Here is a 25,914-nt window from a genome sequence, read left to right on the forward strand (position 1 = left end):
TTACATTCTCGGCACCCAAACCCCCCAAACCAACATTCACACTGCAAATTCATGATGCAAACCCATATAATATTTGTGATTGCAGGTTCCTTTTGCCCTTTCATTCATTACCACTTCTCCTTATATATTCTTTTCCTTCTCTTATCTATACTTTCTACCAAAAAGGTATTGCTTAGCCTACTATAGGGTACTTCACACTAGAAATATTGCTAAATTCTGGCTCAAGCCCACAGGGCTACTGTGACTTAGAAGGTCTCCTCTGAAACTCTGTTGCTTAGTGGCATTAAACATCTGTTCTTCACAACTCAGTGGTTAGCAGAGGACTTTCAGTTTTGGACTACTACAGCAATATTAAAATTCTATGGATTAAAAAAAATCACTACAATTCCCAGTGGAATGAATATTAGATTTCCTAATAAATCCTTTGATTATGTTAGATATGTATTTTAGCTCTCCATCTTACAGGCATATGGTAGCAAATTGCATTTCCTAACACCCCTTGCAACTGAGTAAGACTACGCAACTCATTCTGGTCAGATAGATCAATACAAGTATGACAGCCTTCAAAGCTTCTTTCCCCTCTAGCACACAGGCAATATCATTCAAGATATTGCCTGTTCCATTAGCTTGAGACTTTAAGTAACTATGATTAGCAAAACTCTGACTGCCAAATTATAATATTTATATACTATGAATGGGAATGGGTCTTATATTATTAAGCCACTAAATTGTGAGGGTTGATAATTACAGTAGCCAAACCTAGTCTATCCTGACTGATGTTACAAAAACTATTTATTATCCAACCAGTAACAGATAAAATACTATCTTTCTAATTTGACACTAGAGTGAATAATGAGGGAATTAGTCAGTTGGTCTTTTCCTTAGCATATTAGACAAAATGTTTAGAGGGATAGAAAAAATATATAAATCATTATTCAGCTTTTTTTCCAAACATTATTTAAAGTCAGAGTAAACCTAATTCCAAACATGAGTGTTCTAGTTATTTACTAGTGCACAATAAATCAACCCAATTCAGTGGATTAAAACAATTTCTTTCTCATGGTTCTGTGGGTTGACAGCTGGGCATTTTTTGTTTGGGGTCTGTGCTTGCAGTCAACTGACAGGTAGGTCTTCACTCTACTAAAGGTTCAACTGAGTTGATTGTCTGAGATAGCTCAAATTGCTGGTGGTTGACATTGGCTGTTGTCTGGGAGCTCAGCTGAGTCTGGTTCTTCGTGGTGTTTAGGCTTGTCACAACATGGTGGCTGATTCTCAAAGAGCATCACAAATATGAGTGGCAGGAGGTGGAAGCTACCAGAACATTTAAAGACTGGAACAGCATCATTTCCACAATATTCTATGATCAAAGCAGTCCTAATGTCTGCCCAGATTCAAGGATTCAGAGACATAAACTACCTCTTGATATAAGAGTGGCAAGGTCAGAATGCAGAGGAGTATGTGGGAATGAGGTCCCCTGGGACCCCGCTCCCCCATTGCACTCTCTCTCTCAAAAAAATAATAATATAGATAGGTAGTTAGGTAGGCATGTAGGTAGGTAGGTAGGTAGATAGATAGATAGATAGATAGATAGATAGATAGATAGATAGATGGATGATAGACAGTCCCAGCCCTAATATTTAGGTATTTTGGCATGATCACTTCAGTAAATGTGGCTCTACCTAACTAGTTTACAGGAGCCAATGTTTGATGACAGTAACAAAGAACAAATAGAGATTATTTAAGACCATTTCAAAAATGACTTATTGGGGCACCTGGGTGGCTCAGTCTTTAAGTGTCTGCCTTCGGCTCAGGTCATGGTCCCAGGGTCCTGGGACTGAGCCCCGCGTCAAGCTCCCTGCTCAGTGGGAAGCCTGCTTCTCTCTCTCCCACTACCCCCACTTGTGTTCCCTCTCTCACTGTGTCTCTCTCTGTCAAATAAATAAATAAAATCTTTTTTAAAAAGTAATTATTAATTTAGTAACAATAGCTGTATTAGAGAGGTAACTTTATTTTTTCTTTTTTTAAATTATTTAAATTCAATTTAGTTAACACACATTATATTATTAGTTTCAGGGGTAGCATTTAGTGATTCCTAAGTTCCATATAATACCCACTGCTCATTACATCAAATGCCCTCCTTAATGCCCATCACCCTATTACCCCTTACTCCCACCAACCTCCTCTCCAGTGACCCTGAGTTTGTTTCCTAGAATGAAGTGTCTCTTATGATTTGCCACCTTCTCTATTTTCATCTTCATTTCTTTTTTCTTCCCTTCCCCTATGTTCATCTGTTTTGTTTCCTAAATTCAATATATGAGTGAAATCATATGGTGTTTGTCTTTCTCTGACTGACTTATTTCACGTAGCATAATACCCTCTAGTTCCATCAAAATCATTACAAATGGCAAGATTTCATTCTTTTTGAGATAACTTTGAACAGAAAACACTATCTGCAAAAATATCTAGATCTAAAGAACCTAGTAATTATTTAATACAATAACTACCTTTTTTTTCCCCAAAGTATGTTTCTATTTTGGTTACCTGAAAAGGAAGTAGAGGGCTCCAATGATAAGAGTTCCTAGAAGAAGGGTCAATGCCACAAAAGCTGCAAACAGGTCACTTTTAGTTTGGATGCTGGAGCTTGGGAGAAAAACTTCTTCACAACGAGCTCCTGTATAATTTTCAATGCATCTACAGAATAAAATTTTAGATAAAGAATTGCATTCTCTGTCTTATTAACTAATATAGAAAGCAAAAGAAATTCTAGAATATTTGGTCCTTTTATCTCCTAGATTTTCAATGATGTAATTATCCACACTTAAGTTTATCTGAAATTTACTTTGTTATATCTGGTATAGAGGTGGGTTTAAATGTATTTTTCTTCAATATTGCTGGTTATTCTAACACAATTTATTAAATAATTCTCTTTCCTACTGTTTAATAGTGCCTCCTTTAACATATGTCCAATTTGTATAAGTAACAATATTTCTTTCTATTCTTCCATATCTACACATATAATCTTCTACCACACTGCTTCAATATTGTTGCTTTATAATATATTTTAATATCTGGTAGTTCTCTTTCCTATTACTTTCCTTTTCTAGAATATTTTTTGGTATTTTCATTTGCCAACCAAATATTTTATGGCAATTTTTTTTTTTTAATGTAAGCTCTATAACCAAATGTGGGGTTTGAACTCACAACTCTGAGATCAATAGTCACATGCTCCACTGACTGAGCCAGTCGGGTGCCCCTGCTAACCAAATATTTTAAAGGCAATTACTTTCAACTCCTTAAAACTATATGGAAAAGGACCATAATCTTTGATAAGACAAATCAGTTCCCTTTTCCCAGTTAATATGTTCAAAGAATTATAAAACATGGATATGGATTAATGAGAATGACAGTTTGGCATCAGATCAATTTCATTATTCTGTAGTTTCTGTTAAAATAAAGAATAGTATTGGGCACCTGGATGGCTCAGTTGGTTAAGTGACTGCCTTCGGCTCAGGTCATGATCCTGGAGTCCCAGGATCGAGTCCCGCATCGGGCTCCCTGCTCGGCAGGGAGTCTGCTTCTCCCTCAGGCCCTCTGCCCTCTCATGTGCTCTCTTTCTCATTCTCTCTCAAATAAAAAAAATAAAGAAAGAGAGAATAGCATTTTAATATATACCAATGTTTACTAAACCCAATAAGTTATGGAGTAAACTACACTTAGCAATACTTTAGTGTAAAAAAGTATATGTCTGTATGTATGTGTGTGTGTGTATATATATATATATGTATTTTCCTTCTTTATGCTGGTATTACCACAACTAGAAATGTTGACTTATCTCCTTTTCTCCATCTTAGTGAACTAATTACTAAATAATGTGATAAGCTAGAAAGCAATATACATATAAAGGAGAGAATAAAACACCAAGATACAGCACAAAATATATCAATTTTACTTAAATCTACATATCAAACATGTTATATGAACCCCAAGCCTTACCCACTGTGAGGTAGTAGTGTTATTGTTATAGGGTATCAGTTTGAGCAAAAAAGCAGTCTCAATTCTCTCAAACTACGGTAAAGATGGAGTTGAGACACAGAAAGGAAAGGTTAGGATAGAACATGATTGGCAAACTGAAATGACAGTAAAAATATTTTGGGAAAACACAAATTACCTAAATAGAAAATACTTATTTTTCCATAAACTCAGTCAAATAAATGTGAGGGGAAAAAAATTTAATTGAAAATAACTTTTCTCCTACAGCCCCACATTCCACTTCTGAAACAGGGAATCCACAAAGGGGAATACACACACACACACACACACACAAAAGTCAACATAGAAACTGCCATAAAAACTGATACATATGTCATCACAAAATAACTGAAAGGGCATTCCACACAGTAAAAAAAACAAAAACAAAAAAACAGCTTCTAAATTCAATTTGCCAAAGTATATCCAAAATGACCAAAATAGAGAGAAAAACTCCTGTAGCTTCTTTAATTTTTAAAATTAGAATTCAATAAGTAATAATTGTTTCTGACTTCTGAAGATTTTTAAGGAAAAGATTTGCTGTCACAGTTTTAAAATAACGCAAGTTTTGAAATAATATTAAAATGGGGCTGTTTCTACTCTAGAAAAGATAAGTAGAACCCTAAAGACATAAATCCAGAAATGAAACAGCATAATTCTTCTTCATAAGGAGGATTTCTTTTAAAAAACCTATAAACTCATTACTTATTTTTTAATTTTTTTTAATTTTTAAATTTTTAAAAAATTTTTTATTGTTATGTTAATCCCCATACATTACATCATTAGTTTTAGATGTATTGTTCCATGATTCATTTTTGTGCATAACACCCAGTGCTCCATGCAGAACGTGCCCTCTTTAATACCCATCACCAGGCTAACCCATCCTCCCAGGCCCCTCCCCTCTAGAACCCTCAGTTTGTTTTTCAGAGTCCATTGTCTCTCATGGTTCGTCTCCCCCTCCGATTTCCCCCCCTTCATTCTTCCCCTCCTGCTATCTTCTTCTTTTTTTTTTCTTAACATATATTGCATTATTTGTTTCAGAGGTACAGATCTGAGATTCAACAGTCTTGCACAATTCACAGCGCTTACCAGAGCACATAGCCTCCCCAGTGTCTATCACCCAGGCAGCCCATCCCTCCCACCCCACCCCCCACGCCAGGAACCCTCAGTTTGTTTCCTGAGATTAAGGATTCCTCATATCAGTGAGGTCATATGATACATGTCTTTCTCTGACTGACTTATTTCGCTCAGCATAACACCCTCCGGTTCCATCCACGTCGTACCAAATGGCAAGATCTCATTTCTTGTGATGCCTGCATAATATTCCATTGTATATATATACCACATCTTCTTTATCCATTCATCTGTCGATGGACATCTTGGCTCTTTCCACAGTTTGGCTATTGTGGACATTGCTGCTATAAACATCGGGGTGCACGTACCCTTTCTGATCCCTACTTTTGTATCTTTGGCGTAAATACCCAGTAGTACAATTGCTGGATCGTATGGTAGCTCTATTTTCAACTTTTTCAGCAACCTCCATACTGTTTTCCAGAATGGCTGCACCAGCTTGCATTCCCACCAACAGTGTAGGAGGGTTCCCCTTTCTCCGCATCCCCGCCAACATCTGGCGTTTCCTGACTTGTAAATTTTAGCCATTCTGACTGGTGTGAGGTGGTATCTCATTGAGGTTTTGGTTTGGATTTCCCTGATGCCAAGAGATGTTGAGCAATTTTTCATGTGTCTCTTGGCCATTTGGATGTCTTCTTTGTAGAAATATCCTTTCATGTCTTCTGCCCATTTCTTGATTGGATTCTTTGTTCTTTGGGTGTTGAGTTTGATGAGTTCTTTAGAGATTTTCGATACTAGCCCTTTATCTGATATGTCATTTGCAAATATCTTCTCCCATTCTGTCGGTTGTCTTTTGGTTTTGTTGACTGTTTCCTTGGCTTTGCAAAAGCTTTTTATCTTGACGAAGTCCCAATAATTCATTTTTGCCCTTGCTTCCCTTGCCTTTGGCGATGTTTCTAGGAAGAAGTTGCTTCGGCTGAGGTCAAAGAGGTTGCTGCCTGTGTTCTCCTCTAGGATTTTGATGGACTCCTGTCTCACGTTCAGGTCTTTCAACCATTTGGAGTCTATTTTTGTGTGTGATGCAAGGAAATGGTCCAGTTTCATTCTTTTGCATGTGGCTATCCAGTTTTCCCAACACCATTTGTTGAAGAGACTGTCTTTTTTCCATTGGACATTCTTTCCTGCTTTGTCAAAGATGAGTTCACCATAGAGTTGAGGGTCCATTTCTGGGCTCTCTATTCTGTTCCACTGATCGATGTGTCTGTTTTCGTGCCAGTACCATACTTTCTTGATGATGACAGCTTTGCAATAGAGCTGGAAGTCCGGAATTATGATGCCGCCGGCTTTGCTTTTCTTTTTCAACATTCCTCTGGCTATGCGGGGTCTTTTCTGGTTCCAGACAAATTTTAGGATTATTTGTTCCATTTCTTTGAAAAAAGTGGATGGTATTTGGATGGGGATTGCATTGAATGTGTAGATTGCTCTAGGTAGCATTGACATCTTCACAATATTTGTTCTTCCAATCCATGAGCATGGAACGTTTTTCCATTTCTTTGTGTCCTCCTCAATTTCTTTCATGAGTATTTTATAGTTTTCTGAGTACTCCTTTGTCTCCTTGGTTAGATTTATTCCTAGGTATCTTATGGTTTTGGGTGCAATTGTAAATGGGATCAACCCCTTAATTTCTCTTTATTCTGTCTTGTTGGTGGTGTATAGGAATGCCACTGACTTCTGTGCATTGATTTTATATCCTGCCACTTGACTGAATTCCTGTATGAGTTCTAGCAGTTTTGGGGTGGAGTCTTTGGGGTTTTCCACATAAAGTATCATATCATCTGCACAGAGTGAGAGTTTGACTTCTTCTTTGCCAATTTGGATGCCTTTTATTTCTTTTTGTTGTCTGATTGCTGTGGCTAGGACTTCTAATACTATGTTGAATAGCAGGGGTGATAGTGGACATCCCTGCCGCGTTCCTGTCCTTAGGGGGAAAGCTCTCAGTTTTTCCTCATTGAGAATGATATTCGCTGTAGGTTTTTCATAGATGGCTTTTATGATATTGAGGTATGTACCCTCTATCCCTGTACTCTGAAGAGTTTTGATCAAGAAAGGATGCTGTATTTTGTCAAATGCTTTTTCTGCATCTATTGAGAGGATCATATGGTTCTTGTTCTTTCTTTTGTTAATGTATTGTGTCATGTTGATTGATTTGTGGATGTTGAACCAACCTTGCAGCCCAGGGATAAATCCCACTTGGTCGTGGTGAATAATCCTTTTAATGTCCTGTTGATCCTATTGGCTAGTATTTGGGTGAGAATTTTTGCATCTATGTTCATCAGGGATATTGGTGTGTAATTCTCCTTTTTGATGGGGTCTTTGTCTGGTTTTGGGATCAAGGTAATGGTGGCCTCATAAAATGAGTTTGGAAGTTTTCCTTTCATTTCTATTTTTTGGAACAGTTTCAGAAGAATAGGTATTAATTCTTCTTGAAAGGTTTGGTAGAATTCCCCTGGGAAGCCATCTGGCTCTGGGCTTTTGTTTTTTGATGACTGCTTCAATTTCCTTAGTGGTTATAGGTCTGTTCAGCTTTTCTATTTCTTTCTGGTTCAGTTTTGGTAGTTGATACATCTCTAGGAATGCATCCATTTTTTCCAGGTTATCTAATTTGCTGGCATAGAGTTGCTCATAATATGTTCTTATAATTGTTTGTATTTCTTTGGTGTTGGTTGTGATCTCTCCTCTTTCATTCATGATTTTGTTGATTTGGGTCATTTCTCTTCTCTTTTTGATAAGTCTGGCCAGGGGTTTATCAATCTTGTTAATTCTTTCAAAGAACCAGCTCCTAGTTTCGTTGATCTGTTCTACTGTTCTTTTAGTTTCGATTTCACTGATTTCTGCTCTGATTATTATTTCTCTTCTCCTGCTGGGTTTAGGCTTTATTTGCTGTTCTTTCTCCAGCTCCTTTTGGTGGAGGGTTAGGTTGTGTACTTGAGACCTTTCTTGTTTCCTGAAAAAGGCTTGTATTGCTATATAATTTCCTCTTAGGACTGCCTTTGCTGCATCCCAAAGATTTTGAACAGTTGTGTTTTCATTTTCATTGGTTTCCATGAATTTTTTTAATTCTTCTTTAATTTCCTGGTTGACCCATTCATTCTCTAGTAGGATGCTCTTCAGCCTCCATGTATTTGAGTTCTTTCTGACTTTCCTCTTGTGATTCAGTTCATTTCAAAGCATTGTGGTCTGAAAATAGGCAGGGAATGATCCCAATCTTTTGGTACCGGTTGAGACCTGATTTATGACCTAGGATGTGATCGATTCTGGAGAATGTTCCATGGGGACTAGAGAAGAACGTGTATTCCGTTGCTTTGGGATGGAATGTTCTGAATATGTCTGTGAGGTCCATTTGGTCCAATGTGTCATTTAAAGTCTTTATTTCCTTGTTGATATTTTGCTTAGATGATCTGTCCATTTCAGTGAGGGGGGTGTTAAAGTCCCCCACTATTATTGTATTGTTGTCGATGTGTTTCTTTGCTTTTGTTATTAATTGCCTTATATAATTGACTGCTCCCATGTTAGGGGCATAGATATTTACAATTGTTAGATCTTCTTGTTGGATAGACCCTTTAAGTAGGATATAGTGTCCTTCCTCATCTCTTATTACAGTCTTTGGTTTAAAATCTAATTTGTCTGATATAAGGATTGCCACCCCAGCTTTCTTTTGGCTTCCATTAGCATGGCAAATGGTTTTCCACCCCCCCTCACTTTCAATCTGGGGGTATCTTTGGGTCTAAAATGAGTCTCTTGCAGACAGCATATCGATGGGTCTTGTTTTTTAATCCAATCTGATAGCTTGTGTCTTTTGATTGGGTCATTGAGCCCATTTACATTCAGGGTAACTACTGAAAGATAGGAATTTAGTGCCATTGTATTGCCTGTAAGGTGACTGTTACTGTATATTGTCTGTGTTCATTTCTGGTCTATGTTGCTTTTACGCTTTCTCTTTGCTTAGAGGACCACTTTCAATATTCCTTGTAGGGCTGGTTTCGTGTTTGGAAATTCCTTTAGTTTTTGTTTGTCCTGGAAGCTTTTTATCTCTCCTTCAATTTTCAATGACAGCCTAGCTGGATGTAGTATTCTTGGCTGCATATTTTTCTCATTTAGTGCTCTGAATATATCCTGCCAGTCCTTTCTGGCCTGCCAGGCCTCTGTGGATAGGTCTGTTGCCAATCTAATGTTTCTACCATTTTAGGTTACATACCTCTTCTCCCGAGCTGCTTTCAGGATTTTCTCTTTGTCTCTGAGATTCTTAAGTTTTACTATTAGATGTCGGGGTGTTGACCTATTTTTATTGATTTTGAGAGGGGTTCTTTGTGCTTCCTGGATTTTGATGCCTGTTTCCTTCCCCAAATTAGGGAAGTTCTCTGCTATAATTTGCTCCATTATACCTTCTGCCCTTCTCTCTCTTTCTTCTTCTTCTGGGATCCCAATTAGTCTAATGTTTCGTCTTATCTCTCGAATTCTGCCCTCGTGATCCAGTAGTTGTTTAGCTCTCTTTTTCTCAGCTTCTTTATTTTCCATCATTTGGTCTTCTATCTCACTGATTCTCTCTTCTGCCTCATTTATCCTAGCAGTTAGCGCCCCCATATTTGATTGCACCTCATTAATAGCCTTTTTTATTTCAACTTGGTTAGATTTTAGTTCTTTTACTTCTCCAGAAAGGGTTTCTCTAATAACTTCCATGTTTTTTTCAAGCCCAGCTAGTATCTTTAAAGTGATGATTCTGAACTCTAGATCTGACATCGTACTAATGTCCATATGAGTAGGTCCCTGGCAGTCGGTACTACCTCTTGTTCTTTTTGTTGTGGTGATGTTTTCCATCTTGTCATTTTGTCCAGAGGAGAATAGATTAATGAGAGAACAAAATGCTAACAGGGTAACAACGTCCCCAGAAAATATACTCTAAACAAATCCGAAAAGACCTGAAGCAGTGGTAAAAGAAAGGGAAAGAGAGAAAAAAGGAAAAAAAAGAAAGAAAGAAAAAGATAAAAACACACAAAAACAGAACATAACGATACAGAAAAAAAAAAACCAGAATATGATCAAATATGATCAGGCTGGTATAGACATCAGTGCTGCACACTAGATTTTGGTTGTATTTAAAGAACAACCAAATTTAAAGAAATTTGGTAAATTTAAAGAAAGAAAAACTTATATATGTACAAAAATAAGGGTTGATATGATGAAGGGATGGAATATGACTGTAAAGATGGAAATTATAAAAAATTTTATAAAAGGAATTGATAAGAAGTTGTTTGAAAAAAGAAGAAGATTTAAAAAAAAGAAAAAAGAAAAAGGAGAGAATGTGATCAGGCAGGGGAGTAGAAAAAAACCATACACTAGAGATTTAGGGTATATTTTGATCTGTTAGAAGAAACTATCTCAAAATTTTAAAGAGAGAACGACTTATATATATATGCCAAAAATACGGGTAACTACGATGAAGGGATAGAATATGACTCTAAAAATGAAAAATAAAAATGTTTTTTTTACAAGAGGGATTGATAAGATGTTGGTTGAAAAAGGGAAAAAAAAATTAAAAAAAAAAAAGACAGTTAAAAATAACTTTGAAAGACTACAGAATCATGGTAAAAAAGCCATAGATCCTATGCATTATTCCCCTAGCGCTGGAGATCTGCCGTTCTCCTTGATCGGTAAACTTGGTCTTGGCTGGCTGTTTTCGCTGATCTTTTGGGGGAGGGCCCTGTTGCCATGGTTCCCAAAGGTCTTTGCCGGAGGTGGAATTGCCCTGCCCTTGCCCGGTCTGGGCTAGGTAATCTGCTTGGGTTTGCTCTCTGGAGCTTTTGTTCCCTGCAAGCTTTCCGTACAGCTTTGGAGCCTGAGAGTGAAAATGGCAGCCTCCCAGTCTCTGCCCCGGAGAAGCCGAGAACTCGGGGCTCTGCTCCTCAGTGCACCCCCAGAGAAAAGCTGTCAGTCACTCCCATCTCTCCGGTCTCCGGCCTCACTCTGTGCTCACCCAGCCTGTGACCGCACATTTCTATCTCTGGCACCCAACCCCGTGTGGAGTCTCCAAACCCTGCAGATCCCTGCGGTGCGCTCCGGTGCCTCTCGTTCTGGGGGAAGAAGGGGAGTCTCCCCGGATCTGCCTCTTGTTGGGTCCCTGCTGGAGGAGCAGGAGCCGACTGTGCCGCGGATCACGGTCTATGGCAACCCCGATCTGAGAGTCCACACCTGGGCTCTGTCTCTGCAGCCGGCCTCCCCGCTCTGATACCTGGGAGCTCTGCCGCACTCAGGCACCCCCAGTCTTTCTGTGAACCCGAGGGTCCTGAGACCACACTGTCTCACGAGGGTTCCACCCCCTGCCTAGCCACTGGAGTGATGTCCCTCAGTGGAGCTGACTTCTAAAAGTTCCGATTTTGTGCTCCGCGGCTCTATCACTTGCCAGAAGCGGCGGACGGAGGCCCCTCTCCCGCTGTCTATCCTCCCAAATATTGCCTCAGATTCACTTCTCCACATGTCCTACCTTCCAGAAAGTGGTCGCTTTTCTGTTCAGAGAGTTGTTGCTATTCTTTTCTTCGATCCCCTGTTGAGTTTGTAGTTGTTCAGAATGGTTTGATCCCTATCCAGCTGAATTCCTGAGACCAGATGAAATCCAGGTCTCCTACTCCTCCGCCATCTTGCTCCCCCCCTTACTTAAATTTCTTAAAGCTGTTCAACTTTAGGTACGACTGAACTTCAAGGAGAAGATGCAAACTAGCCGATGGAACTAACTATAAATGTTTACCTGGGCAGTGAATACTTTGAGTTGGAAGGAGTCAAGGGAATGGTATAAATATAAACTTAGTAGTCAGATCAGTTTGTTAGCAAAGAAAAAAAGGAATATAAAGGAAACCAACACTAGAATGTCATTTTGTTATCTTACAGCAGGACAAAGGAAATACATACTCTTGTGGGAAAGTAAAAACATGATGCTATCTTTAAATAAAGTAATGTCAAGGAAAAACAACCCTTGTTATTTTTTAACTAGTTAAATCAGAATTTAGAGAAAGGCAAAGAGAAATTTAAATATTATGTTAAAGAAGTAGGAATGGTTGACTTAAAAATTAATTTAAAATATTTAGATATTTATCATGCAAAAAAGTAAACAGCCCACAAATGATCCAACTTTCTTTTTTAAGATTTTTAAAATTTTTTTTAAGTAATCACTACACCTAGCGTGTGGCTCAAACTCACAACCCTGAGTTGTTCTTCCAACTGAGCCAGCCAGGCACCTCTGGATTCCACTTTTAAAGCTTGAGCTCATTTATGAAAATGTTACAACCTCAGTTACCACATAAATATCAAATTTCAGGCCAACACAGTTAATCAATGACTTTATGGATAAATAGGGAGAATTAAGATCAGACAGGCAACTGGTATTACTAGTTGAAGCAAATTGAAAGGTAAGGTGTTGCACCAGCATTTTACATGTAACTAAGTAGCCCTCAATCTTTATGCAACTGTCTTGCTAAATTATTTCTAGACCTCACTTCTACACAGACCACCAAGTAGCAAAGAGTTGTGACACCTGATGAGGTGAACACCAAGCCCTAAGGGTCATGTACATTCTCCTGGAATCGAAAGATGAATGCTGGAATAGACATAAATGCTCACCTAGGTGAGAAATTCCCAAACTGGGAATCCATGCCATATGTATTGGTTTTCTGGCTGAATACCACCAGTAATCTGTCCCTAACCACAGAGGCTATGTTTAGTACACTGGACATGAAATAAATTCATTAGATCCTACAGCATTTAAGGTAAGTTTTTATACATTTGAGACCTTTACCATGATAAAAGAACCAAGTTTCTAATCATGTAAACAAATACAGTGCATTTAGCTTCAAGAAAGAGTAGGGGCACCTGGTGGCTCAGTCAGTTAAGTGACTGCCTTCGGCTCAGGTCATGATCCCAGGGTCCTGGGATCCAACCCCACATCAAGCTCCCTGCTCTGAGGGGAGTCTGCTTCTCCCTCTCCCTCTGCCTGCAGCTCCCCCTGCTTGTGCTCTCTCTCTCTCTGTCAAACAAATAAATAAAATCGGAAGGAAGGAAGGAAGGAAGGAAGGAGGAAGGAAGGAAGGAAGGAAGGAAGGAAGGAAGGAAGGAAGGAAGGAAGGAAGGAAGGAAGGAAGGAAGGAAGGGTATTCAACTGTGAAGTAGAAAAAACGGATTTCTTGACCCCACACTTGTGCTTGTTGCCTGTGTGACCTTGGGCAAGTCACTTAAACTCTCTAAGACTCTGTAAAATAAAAATAACAACACCTGCTTTAGCTATTTCCTAGGGTTATTATCAGAATCAAACAATGTCTAAAAGTGCTCTGAATGGTGAAACACACTATACAACTGAAACTGAAATTAGTGACTTTATAAAGGCCATGTTTACATCCATATCGGACTATAGAGAATATGATGCCTAAGAAAAATTATAACCAGAAAAGGCTAAGAGCATGGCGACCAATAAATGTTTATGTTTTTTATTATTATTATTATTATTATATTTCTCAGAAACAAGTTTATATTATAGAAGAGTTCACTAACCAAATGGAGGCTCAATGTCAACATCACTTTACTTGGAATAATCTATTCTGGAAAGCAGAAGTACAATATTGGCACATGCCAAAATTGACTTACACGTAACCAATACTCTGTAGTAATCAAAGTTCAATCTGAAACCCATGAAAATGGTAAAAAACAAAACAAAAATAAAATAAAACAGAATGTTCAAGAAACATGAACTGATAACATGAGCTTGGATCTCTTTAGTAGTCTAGGACACGTAACAGTACACAAACATGCCAACATCCTACAAAGCTCCTACAAGATTTTTAGAAGAAAGAACTGTTAAGGAAGACTGATTCATGACCCTTCCCTCTTTTATTAGCTAGTCCCATAAATGTAACTTCACTAAGCATTTACTAGATTCTTAACACTAATATTCAATCCTGCAAAAATTGTGTTTGTCATATTTATATGATTATTAGCACCATAAAATACCAATAATTACTATATTTCAAATGTGTAAGTATAATCTAAGTTAAAAGCAAAATCTATTAGATTCTTTCAAGATTGACTATAACCATATAATTCATATACTGAAATGGACTACAGATTATATCTGAATATAAATGGATAAAACATTGCACAAAGAATAATTCACATTTTTTTATTTTGTAGAGTATTATTATAGTTTTATTGTGAAAAGCTATAATTTTTTTAGCTTAAGTAAACCATTGAAATTTTGAAACATTATATTTACTGAAACAAGCTAAAGCACAATGAATAAAGGAAGCGTGTGAACAAATAGTGAGATTATAAACTGGGAACAGCTGGAAAGACTTATGCTCTTAAATCACCGGACACTCAACTAAACCACAGTTCTAAATGGATAGTATTCATGCTGGGATCTTACCTTCCCAGGCTTCAGGTCTCAACAACCTTCTAATGCAGGGAAAAATCTCATGCCCCAACTTGGAATAAGACAAAGAGAAGCCAGCATCAGTTCACTTCCTGACAAAAAAAGTTAAGTATTAGAGCTGGGCAAAAGTCACAGTTGTCACTTTGCATGGTCTTCCTATGTTAAAAATAAAATCTTACTGACGAGAAACTGGGATATTTTTCAGCTGCCTTCCAATGGAAATGGTGGATGATAAAGACACTAAAAGGGTAATGAAAATTCAGAAGCAAACGCATAATCTGATATAACTTCATTATGCAACAAATAAGAAAATGAAGGAGCTTTAAAGAAGGATATATATTGTCTTTCATTGGCACTCTGCCTCCTAGAACAGCAATAAGCTAACCCAAGTTAAGTCTGAAGAGTCTTTTCTACTCTTGGACAAATAACACAAATCAGTAAGACAAACTCAGACGACAAGCAGACCTAAGAGAGAAGGAATGTTTCCACTGTTTCATAACCATATCCCACCATGTTTGATAAGCATAGAGTCTGCTCTGAAAAAATGTGAAGTTTCAGGATTTATCCTCTTACAAGTTTTCTTCTAAGCATGGTAAAGTCAAGAAAGATGTATCAATTGTTTCTGTGGAGAATACTAATGAACAATCTTTATCAGAAGTAAGGTTATTACTATGAAAAGTGCTAACAAAATGCATAGCTAAATAGAGCAGTTGTTTTATGCATTTGCAAATGTTCTTCTATTATAAGCTTCAAAGATGTTATTTCCTCTTTGTAACAGTGTTCTAAAGATTAGTCTAAATTCTGATGTATAACAAAGTATATGGCCAAATGTTAAAGAGGGCTTTGTTGTAATTAATATCACAGTAGCATTTGAACTCTTTTTCTTTGAACCACAACCCTCCAGTAAATTTAGAGATGAAAAGACAGAAGTCTTATCTATAAAGAGTGCCAAGACTCACCCTATCTTATAACCAAATGACCTTAAAAAAACTTTAAAATTTTCTGTGGTTAATAAAATGACTCAAAGGGGCGCCTGGGTGGCTCAGTTGGTTAAGCAACTGCCTTCGGCTCAGGTCATGATCCTGGAGTCCTGGGATCGAGTCCCACATCGGGTTCCCTGCTCAGCAGGGAGTCTGCTTCTCCCTCTGACCCTCCCCCCCCATGTTCTCTCTATCTCATTCTCTCTCGCAAATAAATAAATAAAATTTAAATAAATAAATAAATAAAATAAAATGACTCATAAAATCCAGACAATTCCTTTCGGTAACTGAGTTTTATAAAACATATAGTGAGGCCCAGATAAACTGCTGACAGACACAAATAAAATATATAATTAAATGAGGCAACATGCCAAATGAAGAAGCACCATAAATGTTGGTTTTCTTGCATTTTCCAATTGTAAGTAATCGTCAAACTTCAATCATTTTACTTTTGAATAATTATCCTTTTGCACATTACCCACGTTTGTACTCCTTAAACAGCCTCTCAAATAGCATTTAGTCTTTTATCACCTGACAAATGATGACTCCACCTATCCAACAGTGGGAATGCTACTCTGTGGATAGGGGATGGAACTTGGCCTCAGTCAAGGCAGCGGAGACCTTCCCTGGTCTGAGCTTGTGGCTATGTAGGCAGATACTTCTTGGGATGCCCCTCTGGGAAAATCCTGGTGATCAGGCTCAGGGAATCAGAGCTTACTAAGTCACTCTGGGTAACTATTCCAACAAATATCCCTTTGCCAAGTTAAACCTTCTATCACAAAGCTCCACCTCCACACTATGCATTTGGGCTCCAAGGTGATTACAAGATGGATGGAGGAAAGTGAAGCAGCAAGTAAAGGCCTCATCCAGCTAGTGAAGCAAAGATAGGTGCAAACAAACCCTATTCCCCTAACCTTGCTCCAAGAATCTAGAAGGTTCTAGATGGGTGGTTGAAAGATTAGGGGCTGGTAATATTTAACAATTGGCCAAGAGGACAAAAGCTAGAAAAGGCTGCTGCCTGGATTGTTCTCTAGGGAAAGACTGAAATAGACAAGAAAAAAGACTACTAGGTGCCCAGTCTAATGTACCTTCTTGGGTTACCTGATTCGATAGGGGCCTGTGCTTTTCACTGTATTTGAGTTATTTTACAACTTTGTATATTGTTTAGAACTTACTCTAATGCAAATTAAATTTATCCAAATAATACAGCACATTGCCCTGTGCATATTAACCTATATCTATTTGCAAATTCATTTCAACATGTCTGATCACCTGTATGTGTGTGTTGTTTAAATTCTCTGAGTCAGTTGTAACATCTTACTGTTCCCTCATTAATTAAGTATATCTTTGATATGTATTAATTTTATATTTGTAAGGAAATCATATTTCCTTCTATAAAAATTTATTTTTTACCAGTTTTGAAGGTCCTCCACTGAGATGGAGTCATCTAACAGAGCTAGATAAACAAAGTTGCCAGAGAAGTGCACCTCCTACACAGCTAAAGCCCAGGCATGTCTTTTCCTGGCTCCCAGAGGTGAATTCCAAGCAAGAACAGAACTTAAAATATACGGGCTCCCTGTTTCTCTAGCTTTTTCCTTTATTTACTAATTTTATGGTTTTGTTGTGGTGGTGGTGATTCACTTACTACTGTTATTTTCCATTAGTAAGAACACTGATGAGTAATTTGGTTTTAGAGTTTCATAATCTGATGATCTCTGTAAATGGATGACAGGGATCTATTCTCTATCAGGTGAAAGATGACAGGGCATCTGGTTTGTTGGACTTTTATTAAAATTTTATTTTTAAGTTCAAATCAATTAAAAATTTCATACCCTGGGAAGGAGAATATCTCTTTGTTATTTATGAGTAAAATTTTATGTTTCTGTTTACTCTTGACCTTTGCCAAAGTTATAGATCTGAAGATATAAGTTCTCTCCATTTCTATCACATAGAAAGGTCTTTACTTCTCATTCAGTATGAAATGTCTTCCTGTCTCCAGAGTCTCTTAAAGTTCTGTTCAAATTGACTTAAAGAGATAAATAAGCTCTTATATAAATTCAATATTCCTAAAATTCCCAGAATAGGAAAGTGAACCTCTGATGATTTTAATGTGCTAAACTTATATAAAATTACTTTCAGGGACAATAAAAAATATTTGAAGAATCCAAATTCATATTAGTAAATTTGTGGTAAACAAAACTAACTTAGGACTTCGGCTTAATAAAAACAGCTATGTCTTTTATCACTGTTAAATATAATTTTCAATACATTTTATTCTACTAGGGTTTGTTTTCCCTAAACTTAATACAGATTTACTGATTAAATAAGTTAATAGTACTCCTGCACATTATTAAAACCTAGGAAAAACATAAAACTGTGTTCAACTGAGTTGAATAACTGATCTGACAAATATCTTATTTCAATCACAATTATGTTTTATAGTATTTACATTTTATAGTAGATCATATCAAAGGTTTTTTTTTTTTTAAAGATTTTATTTATTTATTTGACAGAGAAAGAGATAGCGAGAGCAGGAACACAAGCAGGGGGAGTGGGAGAGGGAGAAGCAGGCCTCCCGCCGAGCAGAGAGCCCGATGTGGGACTCGATCCCAGGACCCTGGGATCATGACCCAAGCCGAAGGCAGATGCTTAACGACTGAGCCACCCAGGCGCCCATATCCAAGGTTTCTTAAAGCCTTAGACTGATATTAAATTGAATTAAATAATATCCATTAAGCCCTTAATCTTTAAGCTACTTTTTTGTTTTTGTTTTTTTTTTAAGATTTTATTTATTTATTTGACGGAGAGACACAGCCAGAGCAGGAACACAAGCAGGGGGAGTGGGAGAGGGAGAAGCAGGCTTCCCGCTGAGCAGGGAGCCCGATGAGGGGCTTGATCCCAGGACCCTGGGATCATGACCTGAGCCGAAGGCAGACTCTTTAACGACTGAGCCACTCAGGTGCCCCTAAGCTACTTTTGCTTAAGGTTATAACTTTGGATCATATTAATGAACATACTTATTTTTATAATTTTAGGAAGTCACATAAAGGATGCATGTGGGCCACCAATGGAAATGGTTGGGATAAATGTTGTGCCAGTGCTCCATGAGAAGAGCCACTTATTCCTCTTCACAAATGGACCCTGCAAGCACTGGAGTCGGTGCTACTGTTGCCTGACAGACATTTAAATCAAACATGACTGAGATGGATTGGGTCATGATACATAATAGTCCAAATCATGCTAGTGATGGGACGGTACAACTTGGACTGCCATTTGGTTGCAGCAAAGAAGAAAAAGTTCAGTTCTTTCAATGGTTGAAAATCATGCCAAATGGAGTAACACTGAGGATGGACTATCAGGAGAGAAGCACAAGGAGGCCTTCCTGCAATTTGCTTCAAAGGAGACAGCAGAGAATGCTCTAGGGAAACACAAGGAAAGAATAGGGCACAGGTATATTGAGATCTTCAGAAATGGCAGGAATGAAATCAAGGATTTTATGATCCACCAAGAAGATTGCTGGGCTAGCCATCAGGACCATAAGACAGACCAATAGGAGGAAAAGGGGGGTATTATAGAGTTGGGCTCTGTATGACAGAATGCCACCAGGAGGGGATGGATATGATGGCAGTTATGGAGGTTTTGGTGACTATGGTGGCTATAATAATTATGGCTATAAAAATGACGGCTTTGATGACAGAATGAGAGATGGAAGAGGTATGGGAGGACAAGGCTATGGCAGAGCTGGTGATGGTGGTCATTTTGTATCTATGAGAGGATCACCTATTCACGCAGCTGAAAATGACATTGCGAATTTCTTCTCAGCACTAAATCCAATACAAGTGCATACCAATATGGCAGCTGATGGCAGAGCAACAGAAGGAGACACAGAATTTGTGACACATGAAGATGCTGTAGCCACCATGTCTAAAGATAAGAATAACATGCAACATTGATACATTGAACTTTTCTTGAATTCTCCTGGAGGCCGGTCTGGAAAGGAAGGTTCTGGAATGGGAGGCTATGGCAGAGAAGGAATGGATAATCAGGGAGGTTATGGATCTGTTCGAAGAATGGGAATATGTAACAATTACAATGGAGGATATGGTACTCAAGGTGGCTTGGGTAGTTATGGCCATGGTGGTGGAGGCAGTGGAGATTACTATGAGCAAGGTGGCATGAGTGGAGGTAGATGGCACGGAATGTATCAAAGCATAACCACCAACATAGAAGTCCTGACAACACTGTCTGGTCTACTAGAATTTCTTACAAATTTAATTTCTTTTGTATTTTAGGAACTCTATAATGACTGAAGGAATGCGTTTTCTTTTTTTTTTTTTAAGATTTTATTTATTTATTTGACAAAGATAGAGAGATAGTGAAAGAGAGAACACAAACAGGGGGAGCAGCAGGCAGGCAGAGGGAGAGGGAGAAGCAGACTCTCCGCTGAGCATGGAGCCCCATGTGGGGCTCGATCCCAGGACACTGGGATCATGACCTGAGCCGAAGGCAGCTGCTTAACTGACTGAGCCACGCGGGCACCCCTGAAGGAATGTATTTTCAAAATATTATTTTGTAAAGCAATAGATTGTGATGGGAAAATTTGCTTTCTGTAGGTTTTTAAAAAATTTTTTTTATTTAAATTCAATTAACATATAATGTATTGTTGTTTCAGAGGTACAGAAATACCCAGTGCTCATTCCATTGCATGCCCTCCTTAATGTCATCACCCAGTTACCCTATCTCTCCACCTCCCCACCCCTCCAGCAACCCTCAGTTTGTGTCCTATGATTAAGAGTTTCTTATGGTTTGTCTACCTCTCTGGTTTCATCTTGTTTTATTTTTTCCTCTCTTCCACTATGATCCTCTGTATTGTTTCTTAAATTCCGCATATCAGTGAGATCATATGATAATTGTCTTTTTCTGAGTAACTTATTTCACTTAGCATAATACCCTCTAGTTCCACCCATGTCATTGCAAATGGCAAGATTTCATTTTTTTGATGGTTGCATAATATTCCATTGTATATATATACCAACTCTATCCATTCATCTGTTGATGGACATCTGGGCTCTTTCCACAGTCTGGCCATTGTGGACAAGCTGCTATGAACATTGGGGTGCAGGTGCGCCATCAGATCACACTACATTTGTATCTTTCAGGTAAATACCTAGTAGTGCAATTGCTGTGTCGTAGGGTAGCTCTATTTCAACTTTCTGAGGAACTTCCATATTGTTTTCCAGAGTGGCTGCACATCCTTGCATTCCCACCAACAGTGTAAGAGGGTTCCCCTTTCTCCACATTCTCACCAACATCTGTCATTTCCTGACCTTTAATTTTAGCCATTCTGACTGGTGTGAGGTGGTATCTCATTGTGATTTTTATTTGTATTTCCCTGATGCTGAGTGATGTTGAGCACTTTTTCATGTGCCTGTTGGCCATTTGGATGTCTTCTTTGCAGAAATGTCTGTTCATGTTTTCTGCACATTTTTCTTTTATTAACATATAATGTATTATTTGCTTCAGGGATACAGGTCTGTGATTCATCAGTCTTACACAATTCATAGCACTCACCATAGCATATATGCATCCCAATGTCCACAACCCAGCCACCCCATCCCTCCCACCCCCCTCGACTCCAGCAAACCTGTTTGTTTCCTGAGATTAAGAGTCTTTATGAGGGGGGTGAGAGGATGGGTTAGCTCAGTGATGGGTATTAAGGAAGGCACATATAGATTTTAGTTAGCACTGGGTGTTATACGAAAACAATGAATCATGGATCACTATATCAAAAACTAATGATGCATTGTATGGTGACTAACATAACATAATAAAATAAAAAAAAATATATATATATATATAAAAAGAGTCTCTTATGGTTTGTCTCCCTCTCTGGTTTCGTCTTGTTTCATTTTTCCCCTATGATCCTCTGCCTTCTCAAATTCCACATATCAATAAGATCACATGATAACTGTCTTTCTCTGATTGACTTATTTTGCTTAGCATAATACCCTCTAGTTCCATCCACATCTATTATTGTATTATTATTGACGTGTTTCTTTGATTTTGTTATTAATTGGCTTATATATTTGGCTACTCCCATGTTAGGGGCATAAATATTTACAACTGTTAGATCTTCTTGTTGGATTGACCCTTTAAGTATGACATAGTGTCCTTCCTCATCTCTTATTATAGTCTTTGTTTTAAAATCAAATTTGTCTGATATAAGGATTGGCACCCCAGCTTTCTTTTGATATAGATTAGCATGATAAACGGTTTTCCACCCCCTCACTTTGAATCTGGAGGTGTTTTGGGGTCTAAAATGAGTCTCTTGCAGACAGCATACTGATGGGTCTTGCTTTTTTATCCAATCTGATACCCTGTGTTTTTTGATTGGGGCATTTAGCCCATTTACGCTCAGAGTAACTATTGAAAGATATGAATTTAGTGCCATTGTATTACCTCTAAAGTCACTGTTTCTGTTATTGTGTTTGTTCCTTTCCGGTATATGTTACTTTGAGCTCTCTCTTTGCTTAGAGGATCCCTTTTAATATTTCTTGCAGGGCTGGTTTGGTGATCGCAAATTCTTTAAGTTTCTGTTTGTCGTGGAAGATTTTTATCACTCCTTCTTTTTTGAATGACATCCTAGCTGGATAAAGTACTCTTGGCTGCTTATTTTTCTCATTTAGCATCCTGAATATATCATACCAGTACTTTCTGGCCTGCCAGGTCTCTGTGGATAGGTCTGCTGCCAACTAATGTCTCTATTGTTGTAGGTTTCGGACCTCTTGTCCCAAGATGCTTTCAGGATTTTCTCTTTGTCTCAAAGATTTGCAAGTTTCACTATTATTTGTTGGGGTGCTGACCTGTTTTTTATTTTGAGGAGGGGGGGTTCTCTGTGCCTCCTGGACTTTGATGCCTGTTCCCTTCCCCAGAGTAGGGAAGTTCACCACTATAATTTGCTCCAATATACCTTCTGCCCCCCTCTCTTTCCTCTTCTTCTGGGATTCCAATTATTCTAATATTGTTTCACTTTATCGCTTGAATTCTCCTCTTGTGATCCAGTAGTTGTTTATCTCTCTTTTTCTCAGCTCCTTTTTCTCCATCATTTGGTCTTCTATATCACTGATTCTCTCTTCTGTATCACTTACCCTAGTAGTTAGAGCCTGCATTATTATTGCTTCTCATTAATGGCCGTTTTGATTTCAACTTGGTTAGATTTTAGTTCTTTTATTTCTCCAGAAAGAGATTCTCTAGTGTCTTCTATGCTTTCTTCAAGCCCAGCTAATATCTTTATAAACGTTATTCTGAACTCTAGTTCCGACATCTCACTATGTCCATACTGATTAGGTCCCTGGCAGGCAGTACTGCCTCTTATTCTCTTTTTTGAAGTGAGTTTTTCCGTCTTGTCATTCTTGCAGAAAGTAGTTGCTTTTCTGTTTGTAGTGTTGTAGCTATTCTTTTCTTAGATCTCCATTTGAGTACACAGGTGTTCAGAATGATTTGAGAGTGATCTAGCTGAATTCCTGGGACCAGACGAAATTAAGGTCTCCTCCTACTCCTCCGCCATCTTGGACTCCTCTCCTTTCTGTAGGTTTTATTTGTTACATACTTTGACTTAAAAATAAATTTTATATTCAAACCACTAATGTTGATACTTTTTACATATTAATTACTGCTAAGGATGTGCTGCTTTCATAAGATTTGGGTTGATGTACTTTACTATTAGCTCTACAAGAAGTAGTATAATCTTAGAGGACAATCGTTTACCTTTGGGTAGCTGTAAGTCTTAATAAGCAGACATCTCGAATAGACCTTGGAAAATAATTGGTATAACGTTTCTCATTTAATTTCTCCTGGACAATACTGTAAATATAAAACCTAAAGATCAGTACAGACTGTTAATTTCTATATTAGTCATTCTTTTTCAAATGTGACTTATCAGGCATAACTCTGAAATGTTGAAGATCTAAGAGATATCAGGGTTTCTGAATATTCTTAATTGTGTTACCTGGGGATGGGAGTATTGGAAGTTTAAATTCTAGCCCTAATTTTAGAATAAAACTCCCTCAGCACTTGACTGAAGTACCAAAAAATGTTCCCAAAAAAGTGATAGTTGTAAGTTATCTCAAATGTCTTAGACTAGGTTAAGGTTCTCAGTGACATCAGAATTCAGTACAAGTACAAAAGTATTTACTGTGGAGTATAATTCTCACAGCTGTACTTTCAGTTTTCCTGCCCAATGGTCAGAGCATATACATTTCAATAACTGTATAAATTATTTTTAAAAATGTAAGAGACAAGTCCATGTGATAGTTTTAATTAAAATGAGTGTCCTGGAAGTTGTAGTTTGCATTTGACATCTGTTTGGAGTTTTAGAGCCATTGTGTTAAAAAATAGTATATGCTGCATAGAAAAGGTTTTACTTTTTTTTTTTTTTAATTTAAATTCAAGTTAGTTAAGATATAATGTATTATTAGTTTCAGGGGTAGAATTTAGTGATTCCTCAGTTGCATACAACACCCAGTGCTCATTACATCAAGTGCCCCCCTTAACGCCCTTCACCCAATTACTCCACCCCCCACCCACCCCACCTCCCCTCCAGCAATCCTCAGTTTGTTTCCTAGAATTAAGAGACTAGTTTCTCATGGTTTGCCTTTCTGTCTGTATTTATGTTTTCTTTTTCCTTTCCTTCCCCTATGTTCATCTGTTTTGTTTCTTAAATTCCACACGAGTGAAATCATATGGTATTTGTCTTTCTCTGACTGACTTATTTCACTTAGCATAATACCCCCTAGTTCTATACATGTCATTGCAAATGACAAGATTTCATTCCTTTTTTTATGGCGGAATACTATTCCATTGTATATATATGAAAAGGTTTTACATTTAATCCCTTTGAGTCATATGGCTTTTTTCCAAATTGGCTGTTGGATCAAAATGAAGCCTGTCAATGTGAATTCAATTACTGACCCTGTTACTTGTTTTTGCTAGAATTATTATTAATGTAATAAATAACAACATGGGAGATTAAAAGGGGGGGAGGTATGTGGTAGTAAAAAGTTGTATTATGTGTAGCATGAGTTTTGCATATCTACTAAATTGCTTGTATATTTTAGACAGCTCTAAACTTCCCATCCCTCGGTTTTCTCTATGAAGTAGAAGTTAATTACTTAGGTGAAAGCTATAATTGATATGAGTAAGAAGACTATACTAGGAACAACTGTGACAGAGAAATACAACTCTGTGTACACTTTTGTTTTTCAAGGAAAAAAGACTAGTTCTGTTTGAAAGCACCTGAAAGCAGTTTTCAGGTTTTTTGGTCTCCGAACTAAAGGACTCTCGGCCTTACTAAGGACTCCAGAGTTTCTGTTTACCTGGGTAGAATTATTGGTATTTACTATATTGAAAATTGAAATGTTAAATTTTTAAAAATACATAGTTACTGATTCATTGAAGAAAAGAATGATAACCACACAGCATGTTATAAATAACATCTTAATGTTATTATAAAAGTGGTTTGAACTGGCAGAACCCATGAGAGAGAACTAGGGATAACTAAAGTAAGGGTCAGTTTGGTCTAGAATATGAGAAAGCATAATGATGGACAAAACATGCAAAGTAAATTTTATTTTGTCCCTTTCAACTAAAAAGGTAACCAGGTATGGTTTCTCAGGTACCTTTGAAATTATATTAATCAAGTGCCCAAATCTCCTCTGGCAACTGTTTTGATTTTGCTTTCCCAAAATTAGATCCTAAATATAGAAAAATAAAATTTTCAGTTTATCTTTTACCCATCTAAAACTATCTTTGAGAATTCCCAGAGAACCCTGGAAAATCACACTTTTTTTTTTGTCTTTTACCTTATAGAAACAGAGATGATTGAAATAATTATAGTACTAACACATTGAACAAAAATCTCCAGAATTTCCTGGAGATTTATAAATGCCTTTGCTATACATAATATGTTTTTAATCTCGGGGCAAATACAGATCAAAACTCTGAACTGAAATTCTTATAGGTTCCAAGAGAGAATTTTACCTTTCTCCATTCTGACATTATTGGTTACAAAAATAAATTACCTACAACCACTAAGTATCTGTCATCTACATAGTTTTTGTTTTAATGTGATGCTTTTCAGAAGGCAATGCTATAGGCTATAAGGCACAGTTTGTGTCCTAAACCAAAAAGGACAGTCCCAGAGCCTCAAGGACAAGAAATGTACCATTCACTGGAAATTTTTGACACTTAAAAAAAAAAAAAAGATTCTTAGTTACAATATTTTGAGATGATAGGATTGAATCAGGATTTCTAGGATTCTTTATAATTCAGAAGCAAACAGCTTTGCAAAAGCAGACTGCTAACTCAAGA

At 37.6% G+C, this 25,914-nt stretch overlaps 1 protein-coding gene and 1 pseudogene across 1 annotated transcript in view; one reads left to right on the forward strand and one right to left on the reverse strand.

Moving 5' to 3' along the window:
* NRG4 (neuregulin 4) overlaps positions 1–25,914 on the reverse strand; it is a 111,241-nt gene that overhangs the window by 53,262 nt on the left and 32,065 nt on the right. Inside the window, exon 2 of the mRNA XM_045899610.3 lies at positions 2,542–2,691. Within this exon, the coding sequence (XP_045755566.1) occupies positions 2,542–2,691 (150 nt within the window). The remainder of the gene's footprint in view (positions 1–2,541; positions 2,692–25,914) is intronic.
* Positions 18,735–19,838, forward strand: LOC123861988 (heterogeneous nuclear ribonucleoprotein H3-like; annotated as a pseudogene).

Source organism: Mirounga angustirostris, unplaced genomic scaffold, assembly GCF_029215605.1.
Source record: "Mirounga angustirostris isolate CCGP_5_RB_7025 unplaced genomic scaffold, mMirAng1.0.hap1 SCAF_9, whole genome shotgun sequence".
Lineage (NCBI taxonomy): Eukaryota > Metazoa > Chordata > Mammalia > Carnivora > Phocidae > Mirounga > Mirounga angustirostris.